The sequence below is a fragment of the Oncorhynchus tshawytscha genome, linkage group LG04, assembly GCF_018296145.1.
Source record: "Oncorhynchus tshawytscha isolate Ot180627B linkage group LG04, Otsh_v2.0, whole genome shotgun sequence".
In the NCBI taxonomy this organism is placed as follows: domain Eukaryota; kingdom Metazoa; phylum Chordata; class Actinopteri; order Salmoniformes; family Salmonidae; genus Oncorhynchus; species Oncorhynchus tshawytscha.
In genome coordinates, this window is record NC_056432.1 from 24408615 (window position 1) to 24426093 (window position 17479).

General features: G+C 41.4%; 1 protein-coding gene across 1 annotated transcript in view; it reads left to right on the forward strand.

Moving 5' to 3' along the window:
- The first annotated feature begins 6848 nt into the window (after nucleotides 1–6848).
- Nucleotides 6849–17479, forward strand: part of LOC112249672 (rasGAP-activating-like protein 1) — a 37664-nt gene continuing 27033 nt past the window's right edge. The window contains exons 1-5 of the mRNA XM_024419457.2: nucleotides 6849–6998; nucleotides 7311–7367; nucleotides 9205–9318; nucleotides 9782–9843; nucleotides 16549–16678. Coding sequence (XP_024275225.1) covers nucleotides 6889–6998; nucleotides 7311–7367; nucleotides 9205–9318; nucleotides 9782–9843; nucleotides 16549–16678 — 473 coding nt within the window. The 5' untranslated portion in view covers nucleotides 6849–6888. The remainder of the gene's footprint in view (nucleotides 6999–7310; nucleotides 7368–9204; nucleotides 9319–9781; nucleotides 9844–16548; nucleotides 16679–17479) is intronic.

Below are 17479 nucleotides of genomic sequence, written 5' to 3' on the forward strand. Positions count from 1 at the left end.
TTCTTGACGGGATGGCATATCGCTGCAAAATGCTGTGGTAGCCATGCTGGTTAAGTGTGCATTGAATTATAAATAAATCATTGCAGTGTCACCAGCAAAGCACCCCCACATTATCACACCTCTTCTATACTTCATCGTGGGAACCACACATGCGGAGATCATCCGTTCACCTACTATGCGTCTCACAAAACATTGCAGCAATTCGACCATGAAGGCCTGATTCACGTAGTCTCCTCTGAACAGTCGATGTTGAGATGTGTCTGTTACTTGAACTCTGTGAAGCATTTATTTGGGCTGGTAATGAACTTATCCTTTGCAGAAAAACCCTTGAATGAGTAGATGTGTCCAAACTTGTGACTGGTACTCTATATGCATACTGAAAAAAATATAAACACAACATGCAACAATTTCAAAGATTTTACTGAGTTACAGTTTATATAAGGAAATCAGTCAATTTAAATACATTCATTAGGACCTCATCTATGGATTTCACAAGACTGGAAGTACAGATATGCGTCTGTTGTTCACAAATACCTTTAACTAAAGGTAGGGGCAGTGGATCAGAAAACCAGTCAGTGTTTGGTGTGACCACCATTTGCCTCATGCAGCATCACACATCTACTTTGCATAGAGTTGGTCACAAATACCTTAAAAAAAAGGTAGGGGCGTGGATCAGAAAACCAGATAGTATTTGGTGTGACCACCATTTGCCTCATGCAGCGCAACACATCTCCTTCACATAGAGTTGATCAGGCTGTTGATTATGGCCTGTAAAATGTTGTCCCGCTCCTCTATAATGGCTGTGTGAAGTTGCTGGATATTGGCGAGAGTAGAATAGAATAGAATAAAACTTCATTGTCCATCTAGGATGGACATTTGTTTGGCATCACCTCCATTAAAATAATCACATACACATACAGTCTAACATCATACACATTTAAACCAGTCAGTCCATCATGTTGCATAGACTAACAACATAGAGGATATTAATTGATTCACTCACAAACAACCACTGTCCCAACTGCACTAGATAGATAAGTACATATAGATACAATTTACTTTGCATTTAGTAGTCCAACAGCACAAGGAATGAATGAATGTTGTACACATCGATCCAGAGCACCCCAAACATGTTTAATGGGTGACATGTCTGGTGAGTACGCGTGCCATGGAAGAACTGGGACATTTTCTCCTTCCAGGAATTGTGTACAGATCCTTGCGACATGGGGCCGTACAATATCATGCTGAAACATGAGGGGATGGCGGCTGATTAATGGCACGACAATGGGCCTCAGGGTCTCGTCACGGTATCTCTGTGCATTCAAAATGACATCAATAAAATGTAAATGTGTTCATTGTCTGTAACATGGGGCTCATTATTCACAACTTTGACATCAGCAAGCTGCTCGCCCACACGACGCCATTCGGTTGTGAAGGTCGGTTGGACGTACTGCCAAATTCTCAAAAATGACATTGGAGGCGGATTATGGTAGAGAAATTAACATTCAATTCTCTGTCAACAGCTCTAGTGGACATTCTTGCAGTCAGCATGCTAATTGCACGCTCCTACAAAACTTGAGACATCTATGGCATTGTGTTGTGTGACAAAATGGCACATTTTAGAGAGGCCTTTTATTGGCCCCAGCACAAGGTGCACCTGTGTAATGATCATGCTGTTTAATCAGCTTTTTGATATGACACACCTGTTAGGTGGATGGATTTTCTTGTTGAAGGATAAAATGTTCACTGACAGGGATGTAAACACATTTCTGACGAGGAGGAGTAGTAGGAAGGATCGGAGGATCAAAGCGCAGCGTGGTAAGTGTCCATATTGATTTAATAGAACAATCGAACACTGAAACAAAACAATAAAGCGTCAACGAACTAAACAAAACAGTCTTGTACGGTGAATACACAGAACAGAAAATAATCACCCACAACTCAAGGGTGAAAACAGGCTACCTAAGTATGGTTCTCAATCAGGGACAATGATTGACAGCTGCCTCTGATTGAGAACCATACCAGGCCAAACACAGAAATCCCAAATCATAGAAAAAAGAACATAGACTGCCCACCCCAACTCACGCCGTGACCATACTAAAACAAAGACAAAACAAAGGAACTAAGGTCAGAACGTGACAGATGTGCCTTTGTATGTTGTTGTGTAAGAGCGAGTTAGCTAGCATGCTTGAGATGTAATGTCGCATTAGCCCCTGCTAATTCAGTTATTTCCATGCTAACAGACGAATCACGAATCTACAGCCATCAACATAGTGTTGTCCTGCACATCTAATGTATTTGTATTTATTATGGATCCCCATTAGTTGCTGCCAGCAGCTAACCTCTTCCTGGGGTCCAGCTAAATAAAGGCAGTTCATACAATTTTAAAAACATAACAATACATTCACAGATTTCACAACACACTGTGTGCCATCAGGCCCCTACTCCACCATTACCACATATCTACAGTACAAAATCCATGTGTACGTGTGTGTATAGTGTGCATGTTATCGTGTGTGTGTGTATGCATGTGTCTGTGCCTGTTTGTGTTGCTTCACAGTCCCCGCTGTTCCATAAGGTGTATTTTACTTTACGGAATGCAAAATTACAATGCTTGTCTTTCATAATTTGGTCAGATACTGTATACTTGGATGTGTAGTGTCAGCATTTGTTGCTGGCATGACATCGCTAAGTTTGATGGAGCTGAGTTTGCTTTTTTCCACAAAATGTAATTTAAGGTGCTCCAAAGCTTTTTACTATCATTCTTTATGTCATTTATCTTTGTTTCATAGTGTAGTTTCTTCTTCATTTTATTCAGTTTAGTCACATGATTTCTCAATTTGCAGTACATTTGCCAATCAGTTGTGCAGCCAGACTTATTTGCCATTCCTTTTGCCTCATCCCTCTCAACCATACAATTTTATAAATCTTCATCAATCCACAGGGATTTAACAGTTTTTACAGTCATGTTCTTAATGTGTGCATGCTTATTAGTAACTGGAATAAGCAATTTCATAAATGTGTCAAGTGCAGTGTCTGTTTGCTACTCTTTACACACCACAGACTAACAAATATTCTTTACATAAACAATATAGGAATCACTACAAAACTTGTGTCTACCGACCTCTTATACACCATATTAGGCCCAGCCTCTGGAACATTGGTTTTCCTAGATATGGCTACTATATTGTGATCACTACATCCAATGTATTTGGTTACTGCTTTCAAACAAATCTCTGAAGCATTTGTAAAGATATGATCAATACATGTTGATGATTTAATTCCTGTACTGTTTGTAACTACCCTGGTAGGTTGATCGATAACCTGAACCAGGATGTAGGCACAAGTTACAGCTTGAAGCTTTCTCTTGAGTGGGCAGCCTGGTGAAAGCTAGTCAATATTTAAATCACCCAGAAAGTTAAGCTCTTTATTGACATCACATACATTATCAGGCATTGCACACATGTTATCCAGATACTGACTGTTAGCACTTGATGGTCTGTAGCAGCTTCGCACCAGAATGAGCTTTAGGTGATGCAGATGAACCTGCAGCCATATTACTTCATTAGTATTTGACATGAAATCCTCTCTAATCTTTACAGGAATGTGGTTCTGAATATATACAGCAACACCTCCACCATTGGCATTTCTATATTTTCTGTAAATGTTATAACCTTGTATTGCTACCACTGTATCATCAAAGGTATTATCTAAATGAGTTTCAGAGATAGTCAGAATATGAATGTCATCTGTTACTAGCAACTTATTGAGCTTAAGCCACATTTGTTAACATGGGCTATTTTGAGCACTTTTCTTCTGGGATGCTTACTTGTTTTTATTGCTTTACTCGGAAGCTGAGCAGCAGTAGATGTGCTCATGTTCTTCATGCTAGTGCAGGGTGAGCTGCACACAGTGGATTTCCTCCTAGGGCACACCGGCTCAGTGCTAACAGTATAAATAGGGTTCGTAGGCACATGATTACTGCATACAGTAGCTGTAGGATCAGCAGAGGCACTCAGAACAGTTAGAGGAACATACATGATGTTACTTACATTGTGTCTACCGACACCTCTGGTGTAATGTACATTTGCTGAAGCATTATGACCACACTACATCACAATGTTAGGGATTATCTGAGCTTGGCTTGGGTCATTGATAAGTCATTGTCTTGTGTCTATTGTCAGAATAAACAACAATCACCTGGGATCACTGGCTGGACAGTCCTTTCTTTAAAAACACAGCGCATGACAGTTATGAAGTACGATCACATCTGTTACACTGATGCAGAGACCAGTCTTCTTGTCTTTGCTGGGTATCTGTTACAGAGGCACACAAGGACATTGCATCATTGTGTTCATGTATCTGCCATATGCACTAGAATGTACATTTACAAAGTGTTGATTCAACTGGGGATTGGTGGTTATTTAGAACCCTGGTGTTCTGCTGGTTTATAACCTTTTGGTCCATCTCCACCAAAATCTTGTCATCCATCATCTGTTCCTCTCTCACTTGAATCTCCAGAGCCTGATAGAGACAATTATGTCCTCAGACATGAACAACAGAAATCAGGTCTGTGGCTGTGATATAGAAGGATGTTTGGGATCATTTAACAGCACATCAATAACATGTGTTTGCAGTCAGTCCACAAACTGAATTTTAATAATGGTATGATGCTTTGTCAATTCCATACTCCTGTTTCTCCTTGTCTATTTGTTTACATAACTACAAGGTTGTGTGATTTGCAAACCTGCAGCGCTTCTTTATGCTTACGAATCAAATCCTGCTTGAGTACTGGGCATGAGGAAGATAATATTGAGACATTGTAATGGTGAAATCCCTCAGATCCCTTGTATAATGCCACACTTAACATACACTCAAGTGTTTTTTGATAAGACAGATAACATGTGAAACCTAAAGAGAGGGAGACCTTGATGCTCACAGTGCAGATTTTGTCTCTGGTTGGACAGATTCAGGTGTTGGACATCCAGGAGTCCCTATACTATATCATACACTGTTCCATCTATGAGTCTCAGAGCCAGGTCACTCAGTGTGGTGTAGGACAGGCGCTGCTGGAAGGAGCTGGACATGGGGGTAAAACAATAAACAGAGATTACTTCCTGGACCTGGAAGCAGAGGTCAAGTCACGTTTCTGTAACTCCCTATTCACTAGGAACCAAAATGACCGAAATGGCATGGTTCTACCTAAACTTGTCCAATAAAAAAATTCTGACATGCTTCTGACATCTAACGACTGTAAATAGTTAGGAACCATGAACGCACGTAAGACACAGGGAGAATCTCAATTGAATTTTCTTGATTCCTCGTGCCCTCTCTCCTCACCTTCTCAAAGCAAAAGGTCTATGGGAAGGGACATCTGACCTTCTCATCCAATGGGTTTTAAAATGTGGAGGCGGCGAGGAGAGAGGAAGTGAGAAATGAAGGAAATGCAATTGAGATTCTCCAATGATGCTGGGTTGGGATGGTTACCTGTGCAAATCTTTGATAAGGGTTTGTAGTTCTGATGTATCGGAGTTTAGTTTTCTCAGCTAGCTCCGTGCTAGCAATCAAACATGCTTGCTAGCTAGCTAGCTTTACTCTCAGCCATAGCATAGGTTATTAGCATTTAGCAAACCCTTTACTGTAAAAGCTTTGAGGAACCACATAGGTACCTAGCTACAGTTATCTTTAGAAGTTCATCAAAATGCAGTATACACAAAGTAGTGTGCATTCCTGCTGTAGTTAGAGGTTAGCGACTGATGCTTGGATGCTCTGCCTGTGGAAGGACAGAAAAGTCTAAACCAAATCATTGGAACCACAGAAGACTGCTGAGGGGATGACGGTTCATAATAATCGCTGGAACAGAGCAAATGGAATGGCATCAAACACATGGAAACTATGTTCATCCCACTATGTTCATCTCACTAATTCTGCTCCAGCTATTACCACAAACAAGCCTGTCCTCACCAATGAAAGTGCCACCAACCTCTTGTGCCTGGGAGGTCTCAACTCTGACATAACCCCATTGAAGTTGACATTTAAAATGGTTAATGTTAGGGTAAGGGTAGCGGTTAGGGTTATGGTTTAGGGTAGGGCCAAGGATTCCTATTAGCACTACCCATGGAAGGGTTTGTTATCTATAAGATACCTGCTTGTAATTAATATTTTAAACTTTATTTATTACTTTTATTTAATTGCAGATTTGTCATCATTCGTGGTATTTATCATATTAGCAAAGATACGTTAAATGGAATATGAAACTATTATTTTACAGCGACAAAAGCAAGTGTAGGGGTCGCGAGAACAAGCAGGAGCTAAATTCGTCCACCAGATGGCGCGCGCTGTACACTGTCAATCGAGCGAAGATTCTACAGTTTCCACAGGTTGATCGTGTCATGTGTCATTTCGGCAAGTCGTGTGTAGATTGATGAGAAGGCAAATGACGCCTAAAGATGTAATGTTTTTAAAAGTAGCCACTGCATTTTTGTTGTTGTAAAATAGTAGTATGATATAGGCTACAAATGCCAATTTCATCTGGAAATGAAAAAAGAACGCATGGGATGATTATTTTCTTGAAATGACCCAAATTAGGAAAGTAAATGGCAGTAATTAGTAATTGGCACTATACTTTACATATTTTGTTTTTCCTTGGGTTGTTTCCACCCAAACATTTTATAACATTGTTTGCTTACTTTACTACCCTTACTCTTATAAATTTGCAACGTTGCTGTTAATTCTGTATCAAATAAGCCTACTGTACATTGAAAACGATAGATCATTGATTATAACATAGGCACGATACGCCGTCATGCGCAAAAGGTGCCAGAAATGAAGAAGACCCAGTTGCGGAGGAGTCGAGCACCATAGGGAGCACCGTTGAAAGGATCACGGATGTGCAGATTAAATAAGTGGCAAAACCATTCTCATTTGTCAAAAATGGCCAAAAACACATCCCTATATTTCCGTATTGTAGAGGGCAGGAGCCTTCCAGCCAAAGACGTGTAAGTATGTCTTAATTGTACTTATTCAACAGGCAGCAATTACTCCTATTTGCTTATTTATGTTTCTCGTTGTGTGAAGTACTCGTATACTAGGATGTACACTTGTTTGGAAGTTAAGAATACCTTTGTTTTACAGCACTTATTGAGATATTGGTGGTAAAATGTGACTCCAAGTAGCCTAGACTTGACAGGTGTTTAAGATATTTCTATCAATAATGTATTTCGCAACTGATAAGGGAAGAGCATATCTGTAGGTTTCCTCTGCTACCTTCATTCCATCTTTAAACATATATTTTTATTTTATTTGTCAAGCTCTGGGACCAGTGACCCATACTGCATTGTAAAAGTTGACAATGAAGTTGTGGCCAGGTGAGTCCATCATATCAGTCATATGCATTCTTGTTTTGTTTGCTGCTTAATTTGACTGTTTTTCAAATGTGATTGATAAATGGGCTAAACGTTTACTTCAGAATTGTATGTGACAGCAAGTGCTGCCAAAAAACGTTAAAACTGATAGGGCCCTACTGTTAATACAATGGCAAAACATATTTATCAGTTCATAGGAAACCGTGTTGTATCCTATCATGTTGTCTTTACTCTATGCCAAACCTCTGATTGCTCTCACACACATTGAATTCAGAACAGGATAGGAACAGGATGTATAATGAAGGAGTCGGTTGCTGGACTTTGGGTACCCCGCTATGTTTTATACAGGCTAGCATGGCAGGAGTGTGGTATAGTAGGCTAGGTGTGTGATCACTGATAAGGACTGTGGTGTTCTTAGGTTGAGCCCCCCAAGTGCAATTGAACCTGATCCAGGGCTGGCCTTTAAGACACCAGTAGGTAACCATGGAGAGGGGGCATAAATGATTGCAGGGAGCTCCCGTTCCCATTCCCGGCTCCAGGCAGGGGCATGGAAGGCTGATGGTTCATGCCACGCATTGCCCGGGGTTTGGCTGTGTGTGTGTTCACACAAGTATACTCTGTATATAAATGTCCCATATGTTTCATTTGTTGTCTTTTGGGAACTATGTTCATTACCTGTCGCATTGTCCTCATGTGGAATGACTAATGAGTTAATCAAAGCTCCCCGCTAAGGCCTCCCGGGTGGCGCAGTGATCTAGCTGTGCCACCAGAGACTGTGGGTTCGAGCCCAGGCTCTGTCGCAGCCGCCCGCGACTGGGAGGTCCATGGGGCGACGCACAATTGGCCTAGCGTCGTCCGGGTTAGGGAGGGTTTGGCCAGTAGGGATATCCTTGTCTCATCGCGCGCTAGCGACTCCTGTGGCGGTCCGGGCGCAGTGCACGCTAACCAGTTCGCTAGGTGCATTGGATGGATGCGCGCTGTGTTAAGAAGCAGTGCGGCTTGGTTTGGTTGTGTTTCCGAGGACGCATGACTCTCGACCTTTGTCTCTCCCGAGCCCGTACGGGAGTTGTAGCGACGAGACAAGACAGTAACTATTAACAATTGCATACCATGAAAAAGGGGGTAAAAAAATAAATAAAAAGTACCCCCGGCTAATCAAGACTCCCAACATCTCTTTTCTGACAAACTGATGTTTCAGCAGTTGATAAAATGCATTTGTTTTGTCTTTTCATTGAGTTGTTTCCTCTCCCACAATGAGAGGAGTTGGAGGGTTGGCTGACTGCAGAGATCTGCATCAGTCTCTGGCTGTCTCATTATCAGCTCACTGACTCATTGACTGTGTGCTTTCTGGACACCTTGCTGCTTTGACCCTGCTGTGGGGTAATGGTGTCTGGAAAAACAGAGTTTCATTGTAATAAAGGGATGCACATTACTGATGAAAATAGACCTTCCTGCTACCCATTGGCATAGAGGACATGATGTTGAAGTCATTCCTTAATTTCATGTCTAGACAGCAGGTTTGCAATCTCCAGTTTATGGTTCGAGCATTTGCAGTAGTTAATGTTTCATAATGAAAAGGCAGATTTAAAAATGATTGCATATAGACTTGTATTTTGTTATTCCACACACTGCCTTTTGAAGTTATTGCATTGTTATTCTGTCACTGTATCATTACTTCCAACACATCACAATATTCCGCACACAGCCTTCATTGTAGATTGTTGTCTTTCGTTGTTACTGACATTCACAATGAAAGGGATTATGGTTATGAATAAGAAATAAGGGTCATGTAGTACTTGCTGTGGTTACGGTCCCTATTATTTGCACTGTTATCTTGCAGGACAGCCACAGTGTGGAAGAACCTCAACCCTTTCTGGGGAGAAGAATACACACTGCACCTCCCGACGGGGTTCCACTCGCTCTCCTTCTATGTCATGGATGAGGACACCATTGGGTAAGATTGTCTAACAGCTGTCAGAGAGAATTATTGTAGTGTTTGTGTCGACAAGTTAGTTGATAATTGTGTATAAACAGGGTATAACCGTTATAGTTATCACCGTTTTGTAATGTAAGAGATGTTCATGATTGTGTTGGCTTGTTTACCAGAGGCTGTGATTTTAGAGTTTTGTATCCAGACTGACTGGGTGAAGAATCATGGATGTGTGTTTTGGAAAAACCTGAAAGCTTTCAATAAACAAACATCAACATACAGATGGTACCACAGATTGAGAAATGAAATACTATCTCAGTCTCCTGATCAACAACCTCCTCAGTCTATGCATATATTCTTACTGTATTATGAGGTCACTTTATAGGATGTTAAGTCCTTTTTTGAGAAATACCTTATGTGAAGACCCTTATTTTCAATTATACGTTTTTGTTAATTGTGACATATGTTCTCCCTTTTTTTGCCCTAGCCATGATGACATCATTGGAAAGATATCGCTGAGCAAAGACACCATCGGGGCCAAGGTTAAAGGTAAACCTGATCACTATATGTCACAATACTGTTTGTGGCTTTAAATGAGTGGGTGGCACTGAGATGATGGGAAAAACTACCAGCACAGAAACACATCTAAATGCTTATTGATTTATAGAATTGTCACGCTACGGTTGTGGGTCTACTTCTCTGTCTATGCCATGCTAGAGAGGGTAAACCAAAAGAGCAAAGGGTCATCAGAGAGGGGTTATTCCCATGACTCCGAGTAAGGCTCTGCCATGTAGGTCACTGTGATTGAAGAGCTGGGTCTTTTTTAGATCCTGTTGCTGGGAAAGGTTGCCAGTGTGTTCTCACAAATCCATAGGTTAATTTAGAGATTCATTTTCTGACTGCTATGCTTGTTAGTTTGATATACACATACTATAACATATTATATACACATACTATCACATACTCTTCCCTACTGATTCGTCTCTATGAGCCAAACAACTTTCTTCTCATTGGACAGCGTACAAACAGGGAGAGAAGGGCCTGTACATGGTTACATTTGTTTGCAGGATTGCTTCTTGAGTCAGGGTTTGCATCAACTCCAGGATCATGCATTGTACAGTGCAGCTGTCCTTTTGTTTAAAACACCACTGTAGTCTGTGAGAAGCAACCGAAAGCTTTTCAAACAGCCAGCCTGCGCCTTCCTTCACCACAGCACACCTGGCTCTCCTACAGTAACTTTTAATGTGGGAATTAGTTAGAATATATAGCAATAATGTCTTTGCTGTGCTTTTCCTTATCCATGGCAACTGGGAATAAGAATTATATTGTTACTTTGAATGTGTTTTGACACTACACAAAAGCAAATGTGACACTTTCTCTGTTAGTTAGTGTCTTATACCAATGTCTCGCTCCAGGGAACATTCTGCATTCAGTCCTGATTCACTGCAACATGTTGCCACTGAGTCAACAACTCCTTCACAGGATCTTAGGAATTCTCTCCTCTTTTGGCTGTGAAACTGAAGTTACTGCCCTCACCACCTTGTATCTCAACCAGAAATGTCAGCACCAGTCCTCATATTATCACGCACAAACAATCCTCTTGTCTTTTGATACTATATATACAAAAGTATGTGGACACCCCTAAAAATTAGTGGATTCGGCTATTTCAGCCACACCCGTTGCTGACAGGTTTATACAATCCAGCACACATCCATGCAATCTCCATAGACAACATTGGCAGTGGAATGGCCTTACTGAAGAGCTCAGTGATTTTCAATGTTGCACCGTCAAAGGATGACACCTTTCAAATTTCTGCCCTGCTTGAGCTGTCCCAGTCAACTGTAAGTGCTGTTATTGTGACGTGGAAACATCTAGGAGCAACAACGGCTCAGAGGTGAAGTGGTAGGCCACACAAGCTCACAGAATGGGACCGCCGTGTGCTGAAGCACATAGCGTGTAAAAATCTTCTGTCCTCGGGTGCAACACTCACTACCGAGTTCTAAACTCCCTCTGGAACTAATGTCAGCACAATAATTGTTCACCGGGACCTTCATGAAATGGGTTTCCATTTCATGCCAAGCGTCAGCTAGAGTGGTGTAATGCTCACCGCCATTGGACTCTGGAGCCGTGGCACTGCGTTCTCTGAAGTGATGAATCACGTTTCACCATCTGGCAGTCCAACGGACGAATCTGGGTTTGGCGGATGCCAGGAGAACGCTACCTGCCCAATGCATAGTGCCAAGTGTAAAGTTTGGTGGATGAGGAATAATGGTCTGGGGCTGTTTGTCATGGTTTGGGCTAGGCCCCTTAGTTCCAGTGAAGGGAAATCTTAACGCTACAGCATACAATAACATTCTACAAGATTTTGTGCTTCCAACTTTGTGGCAACAATTTGGGGAAGGCCCTTTCCTGTTTCAGCATGACAATGCGCCAAAGCACAAAGTGAGATCCATACAGAAATGGTTTGTCGAGATCGGTGTGGAAGAACTTGACTGGCCTGCACAGAGCCCTGACCTCAGTAATGCTCTTGTGGCTGAATGGAAGTTAGTTCCTGTAGCAATGTTCCAGCATCTAGTGGAATGCCTTCCCAGGAAAGTGGAGGCTGTTACAACAGCCAAGGGGGGACCAACTCCATATTAATGCCCATGATTTTGGAATGAGATATTCGATGAGCAGGTGTCCACATACCTTTGATCATGTTGTATATGTACCAGACATTTATCCAGGGGAGGACTTATCAGTGGGAATGTGTTTAAGGTTTGAGTAAATGTTCACAATAACAGAGCCAGGCACTGCCCGTTAGAGACACTACGCATTATTGGTATAGTACTAGGCTGTCTGTTTTCTACGATTTCCCTGATAGGCTTTATTAAATGCCACATACAGTGCCTTCAGAAAGTATTCCCACCCCTTGACTTTTTCCACATTTTGTTGTTACAAAATATATATATATTTTTTTGTTGTCAAACACTAATTATATCTTGATTACATAAATATTCAACCCCCTGAGTCAATACATGTTAGAATCATCTTTGGCAGTAACTACAGCTGTGAGTCTTTCTGGTTAAGTCTGTAAGAGCTTTGCACACCTGGATTGTACAATATTTGCACATTATTCTTTCAACATTCTTCAAAAATATGAAAAGTGGTACTCAGTGATGTGTTGTGTTGGATTTCCCCAAACATAATGCTTTGTATGTAGGACATAAAGTACATTTCTTTGCCACATTTTTTGCTATTTTACTTTAGTACTTTATTGCAAACAGGATGCATGGTTTGCAATATTTTTTATTCTGTACAGGCTTCCTTCTTTTCACGCTGTCGATTAGGTTAGTATTGTGGAATAACTACAATGTTGTTGATCCATCCTCAGTTTTCTCCTATCACAGCCATTAAACTCCGTAACGGTTTTAAAGTCCCCATTAGCCTCATGGTAACATCCATGAGCAGTTTCCTTCCTCTCCAGCAACTGAGTTAGGAAAGACAATCTATATCTTTGTAGTGGCTGGGTGTATTGATACACCATCCAAAGTGTAAATAATAACTTCACCATGCTCAAAGGGATATTCAATGTCTGCTTTTTAAATTTTTACCCATCTACCAATAGGTGCCCTTCTTTGCGAGGCACTGGAAAACCTCCCTTTTTTTGTTGAATATGTGTTTGAAATTCACTGCTCGACTAAGGGGCCTGACAGATAATTATAAACTCAGCAAAAAAAGAAATGTCCCCTCACTGTCAACTGCATTTATTTTCAGCAAATTTAACATGTGTAAATATTTATATGAACATAACAAGATTCAACAACTGAGACATAAACTGAACATGTTCCACAGACATGTAACTAACAGAAATGGAATAATGTGTCCCTGAACAAAGGGGGGTCAAAATCAAAAGTAACCGTCAATAACTGGTGTGGCCACTAGTAGCATTAAGTACTGCAGTGCATCTCCTCCTCATGGACTGCACCAGATTTACCAGTTCTTGATGTGAGATGTTACCCCACTCTTCCACCAAGGCACCTGCAAGTTCAAGGACATTTCTGGGGGGAATGGCCCTAGCCCTCACCCTCCGATCCAACAGGTCCCAGACGTGCTCAATGGGATTGAGATCCGGGCTCTTTGCTCTTTGCAGGAAATCACGCACAGAACGAGCAGTATGGCTTGTGGCATTGTCATGCTGGTGTGTCATGTCAGGAAGAACCTGCAGGAAGGGTACCACATCAGGGAGGAGGATGTCTTCCCTGTAATGCACAGCGTTGAGATTGCCTGGACCCTCCACGCCCAAATTGATCCCGCTCCAGAGTACAGGCCTCAGTGTAACGCTCATTCCTTCTGTTATAATCTTCTGTTATAATCTCCACCCGGCACAGCCAGAAGAGGACTGGCCACCCCACATAGCCTGGACCCTCTCTAGGTTTCTTCCTAGGTTTTGGCCTTTCTAGGGAGTTTTTCCTAGCCACCGTGCTTCTACACCTGCATTGCTTGCTGTTTAGGGTTTTAGGCTGGGTTTCTGTACAGCACTTTGAGATATCAGCTGATGTACGAAGGGCTATATAAATAAATTTGATTTGATTTGATTCAACGATAAACGCGAATACGACCATCAACCCTGGTGAGACAAAACCGTGACTCATCAGTGAAGAGCACTTTTTGCCAGTCCTGTCTGGTCCAGCGATGGTTGGTTTGTGCCCATAGGCGACGTTGTTGCTGGTGATGTCTGGTGAGGACCTGCCTTATAACAGGCCTACAAGCCCTCAGTCCAGCCTCTCTCAGCCTATTTCGGACAGTCTGAGCGCTGATGGAGGGATTGTGCATTCCTTGTGTATCTCGGGCAGTTGTTGCCATCCTGTACCTGTCCCGCAGGTGTGATGTTCGGATGTACCGATCCTGTGCAGGTGTTGTTAAACGTGGTCTGCCACTGCGAGGATAATCAGCTGTCCGTCTTGTCTCCCTGTAGCTTGTTTTAGGCATCTCACAGTACGGACATTACAATTTATTGCTCTGGCCACATCTGCAGTCCTCATGCCTCCTTGCAGCATGCCTAAGGCACGTTCACACAGATGAGCAGGGACCCTGGTCATCTTTGTTCTGTGTTTTTCAGAGTCAGTAGAAAGGCCTCTTTAGTGTCATAAGTTTTCATAACTGTGACCTTAATTGCCTACCGTCTGTAAGATGTTAGTGTGACTGTTCCACAGGTGCATGTTCATTAATTGTTTATGGTTCATTGAACAAGCATGGTGTGTTTAAAAACAGGATCGATATGATAACAGCCAGTGAAAGTGCAGGGCACCAAATTCAAACAACATAAATCTCATAATTAAAATTCCTCATACATACAAGTATTTTACATCATTTTAAAGGTAAACTTGTTGTTAATCCCATCACAGTGTCCGATTTCAAAAAGGCTTTACGACGAAAGCACACTAAACGATTATGTTAGGTCAGTACCTAGTCACAGAAAAACATAGCCATTTTTCCAGCCAAAGAGAGGAGCCACAAAAAGCAGAAATAGAGATAAAATGAATCACTAACCTTTGATGATCTTCATCAGATGACACTCATAGGACTTCATGTTACACAATACATTTGTGTTTTGTTCGATGTAGTTCATATTTATATCCCAAAAATCTCAGTTTACATTGGCGCTTTACGTTCAGTAATGTTTTGCTTCCAAAACATCCAGTGATTTTGCAGAGAGCCACATCAATTTACAGAAATACTCATCATAAATGTGATGAAAATACAAGTGTTATGCATGGAACTTTAGATAAACTTCTCCTTAATGTAACCGCTGTGTCAGATTTCAAAAAAGCTTTACAGAAAAAGGACACCATGCAATAATCTGAGTACGGCTCTCAGACACAAAAACAAGCCATACAGATATCCGCCATGTTGTGGAGTCAACAAAAGTCAGAAATAGCATTATAAATATTCACTTATCTTTGATGATCTTCATCAGAAGGCACTCCCAGGAATCCCAGTTCCACAATAAATGTTTGTTTTGTTCGATAAAATCCATCATTTATGTCCAAATACCTCCTTTTTGTTCGCGCCTTGAGTTCACAAATCCAAATTCACGAACTCGCAGGACAGACGAAAAGTCCAAAAATTCCATTACAGTTCGTAGAAACATGTCAAACGATAAATAGAATCAATCTTTAGAATGTTTTTAACATAAATCTTTAATAATGTTTCAACCTGAGTATTCCTTTGTCTTTAGAAATGCAGGCGCGCTCTCACGCTCTCATTGGAGCGCGCCTGAATGAGCTCATGGCACTCTGGCAGACCTCTTACTCAATCAGCTCTCATTTTCTCCTCCTTCACAGTAGAAGCCTAAAAAAGGTTCTAAAGACTGTTGAAATCTACTGGAAGCCTTAGGAAGTGCAATCGGACCAAATTTAAACTGTATCTTGGATAGGCAAAGAGTTGAAAAACTACAAACCTCAGATTTCCCACTTCCTGGTTGGATTATTTCTCAGCTGTTTGCCTGCCATATGAGTTCTGTTATACTCACAGACATCATTCAAACAGTTTTAGAAACTTCAGAGTGTTTTCTATCCAAATCTACTAATAATATGCATATCTTAGCTTCTGGGCCTTGGTTGCAGGCAGTTTACTCTGGGCACCTTGTTCATCCAAGCTACTCAATACTGCCCCCAAGCCATAAGAAGTTAATTAAACCCTTTACAATGAAGATCTGTGAAGTTATTTGGATTTTTATGAATTATCTTTGAAAGACAGGGTCCTGAAAATGGGACGTTTCTTTTTTTTGCTGAGTTTATGTGTTGTGTACAGAGATGAGGTAGTTAGCCTAGTGGTAAGAGTGTTGGGCCAGTAACCGAAAGATTGGTGGATCGAAGTTAATCCACTCTTCCAAGGCTGTCATTGTAAATAAGAATTTGTTCTCAACTGACTTGCCCAGTTAAATAAAAAAGTTATTCAAAAATCATGTTAAACATTGTTATTGCACAAAGTGAGTCTATGTGACTTGTTAAGCACATTTTACTCCTGAACTATTTAGGCTTGGGGTTGAAAGGGGTTGAATACTTATTGACCCAAGACATTTCAGCTTTTCATTTTTTATTAATTTGAATTTTTTTCTAAAAATATAATTCCATTTTGACTTTATGGGGTATTGTGTGTAGGCAAGTGACCAAAAAAATCTCAATTTAACACAACAGAATGTGGAAAGAGTCAAAGGGTGTGAACACTTTCTGAAGGCACTGTATGTGTTGTAATGTCCCCTGTGTCCAGGGCTGGATAACTGGCTGAATCTGACCCGGGTGGACCCGGATGAGGAGGTGCAGGGGGAGATCCACTTTGGTCTGGAGCTTCTCAGAGATGCCAAAGGTATAGGACTACGATGCCATTTCATAGAGGCCAGGTAAGGCACGTACTTTATTGGTTAATTGATGCGACTTTAATCTGTTATGGTCTCTTGTTGAAATGTATAACTGCTTCTTCAATCTCAAAAGATTGGCAAAATGCTCATCCTCTTTGACAGATCATCATACAGTGACTAATGTGTTGTGGATGAATTCACAATATCTGCAATGCTCAGCAATCAATGTTATTGTTGTCGCCTTTATTCTTAAAGTAAATACAAGCCCTAGAGGAAATTGTGTTTACCTGCCTGTTGAAGTGTCAGCAGACACCAAAGCCAAAGGGTTACAGAAAGCAGATTTTGAGGAGGATAAGCTCATTTCATTTAGCAAAAGGAACGTGCCACAGAGACATCCATAAGAAATAAGAGGCAGCGAGGTCCCTGAGAGGGCTTCAGTAACAGGATGGAGACTGAGCACTGTGAGCATGGCCGCCATCCATCTTGGCTGTTTCTGAAGGCTTTATGCAATCATTGGTAACATTCTCAATACCCTCTGAAGGAGGGCTTCCAACTAGATCTGGCCTTCTCTCAGCACTGCCATACATTTACAATGAGGGGGTTCAGTTGATTTATTTTCCACTAAGAAATCCTAACATTTTTCCACTGAAGTCTTCCAGCTAACCTCTGCACAGAGGGTGACAACCAAGAACAACGAGAACAGTGTTCCAGAGAATTGAGATTAGGGGATGAAGCAACTTTGTTTTCTCTCTTGGAAGCAGAGAACCGCATGGAAAACACACCCCCGGGTGCACAGTTTTTTTTCTGCCCTAGCACTACACAGCTGGTTCAAATAATCAAAGC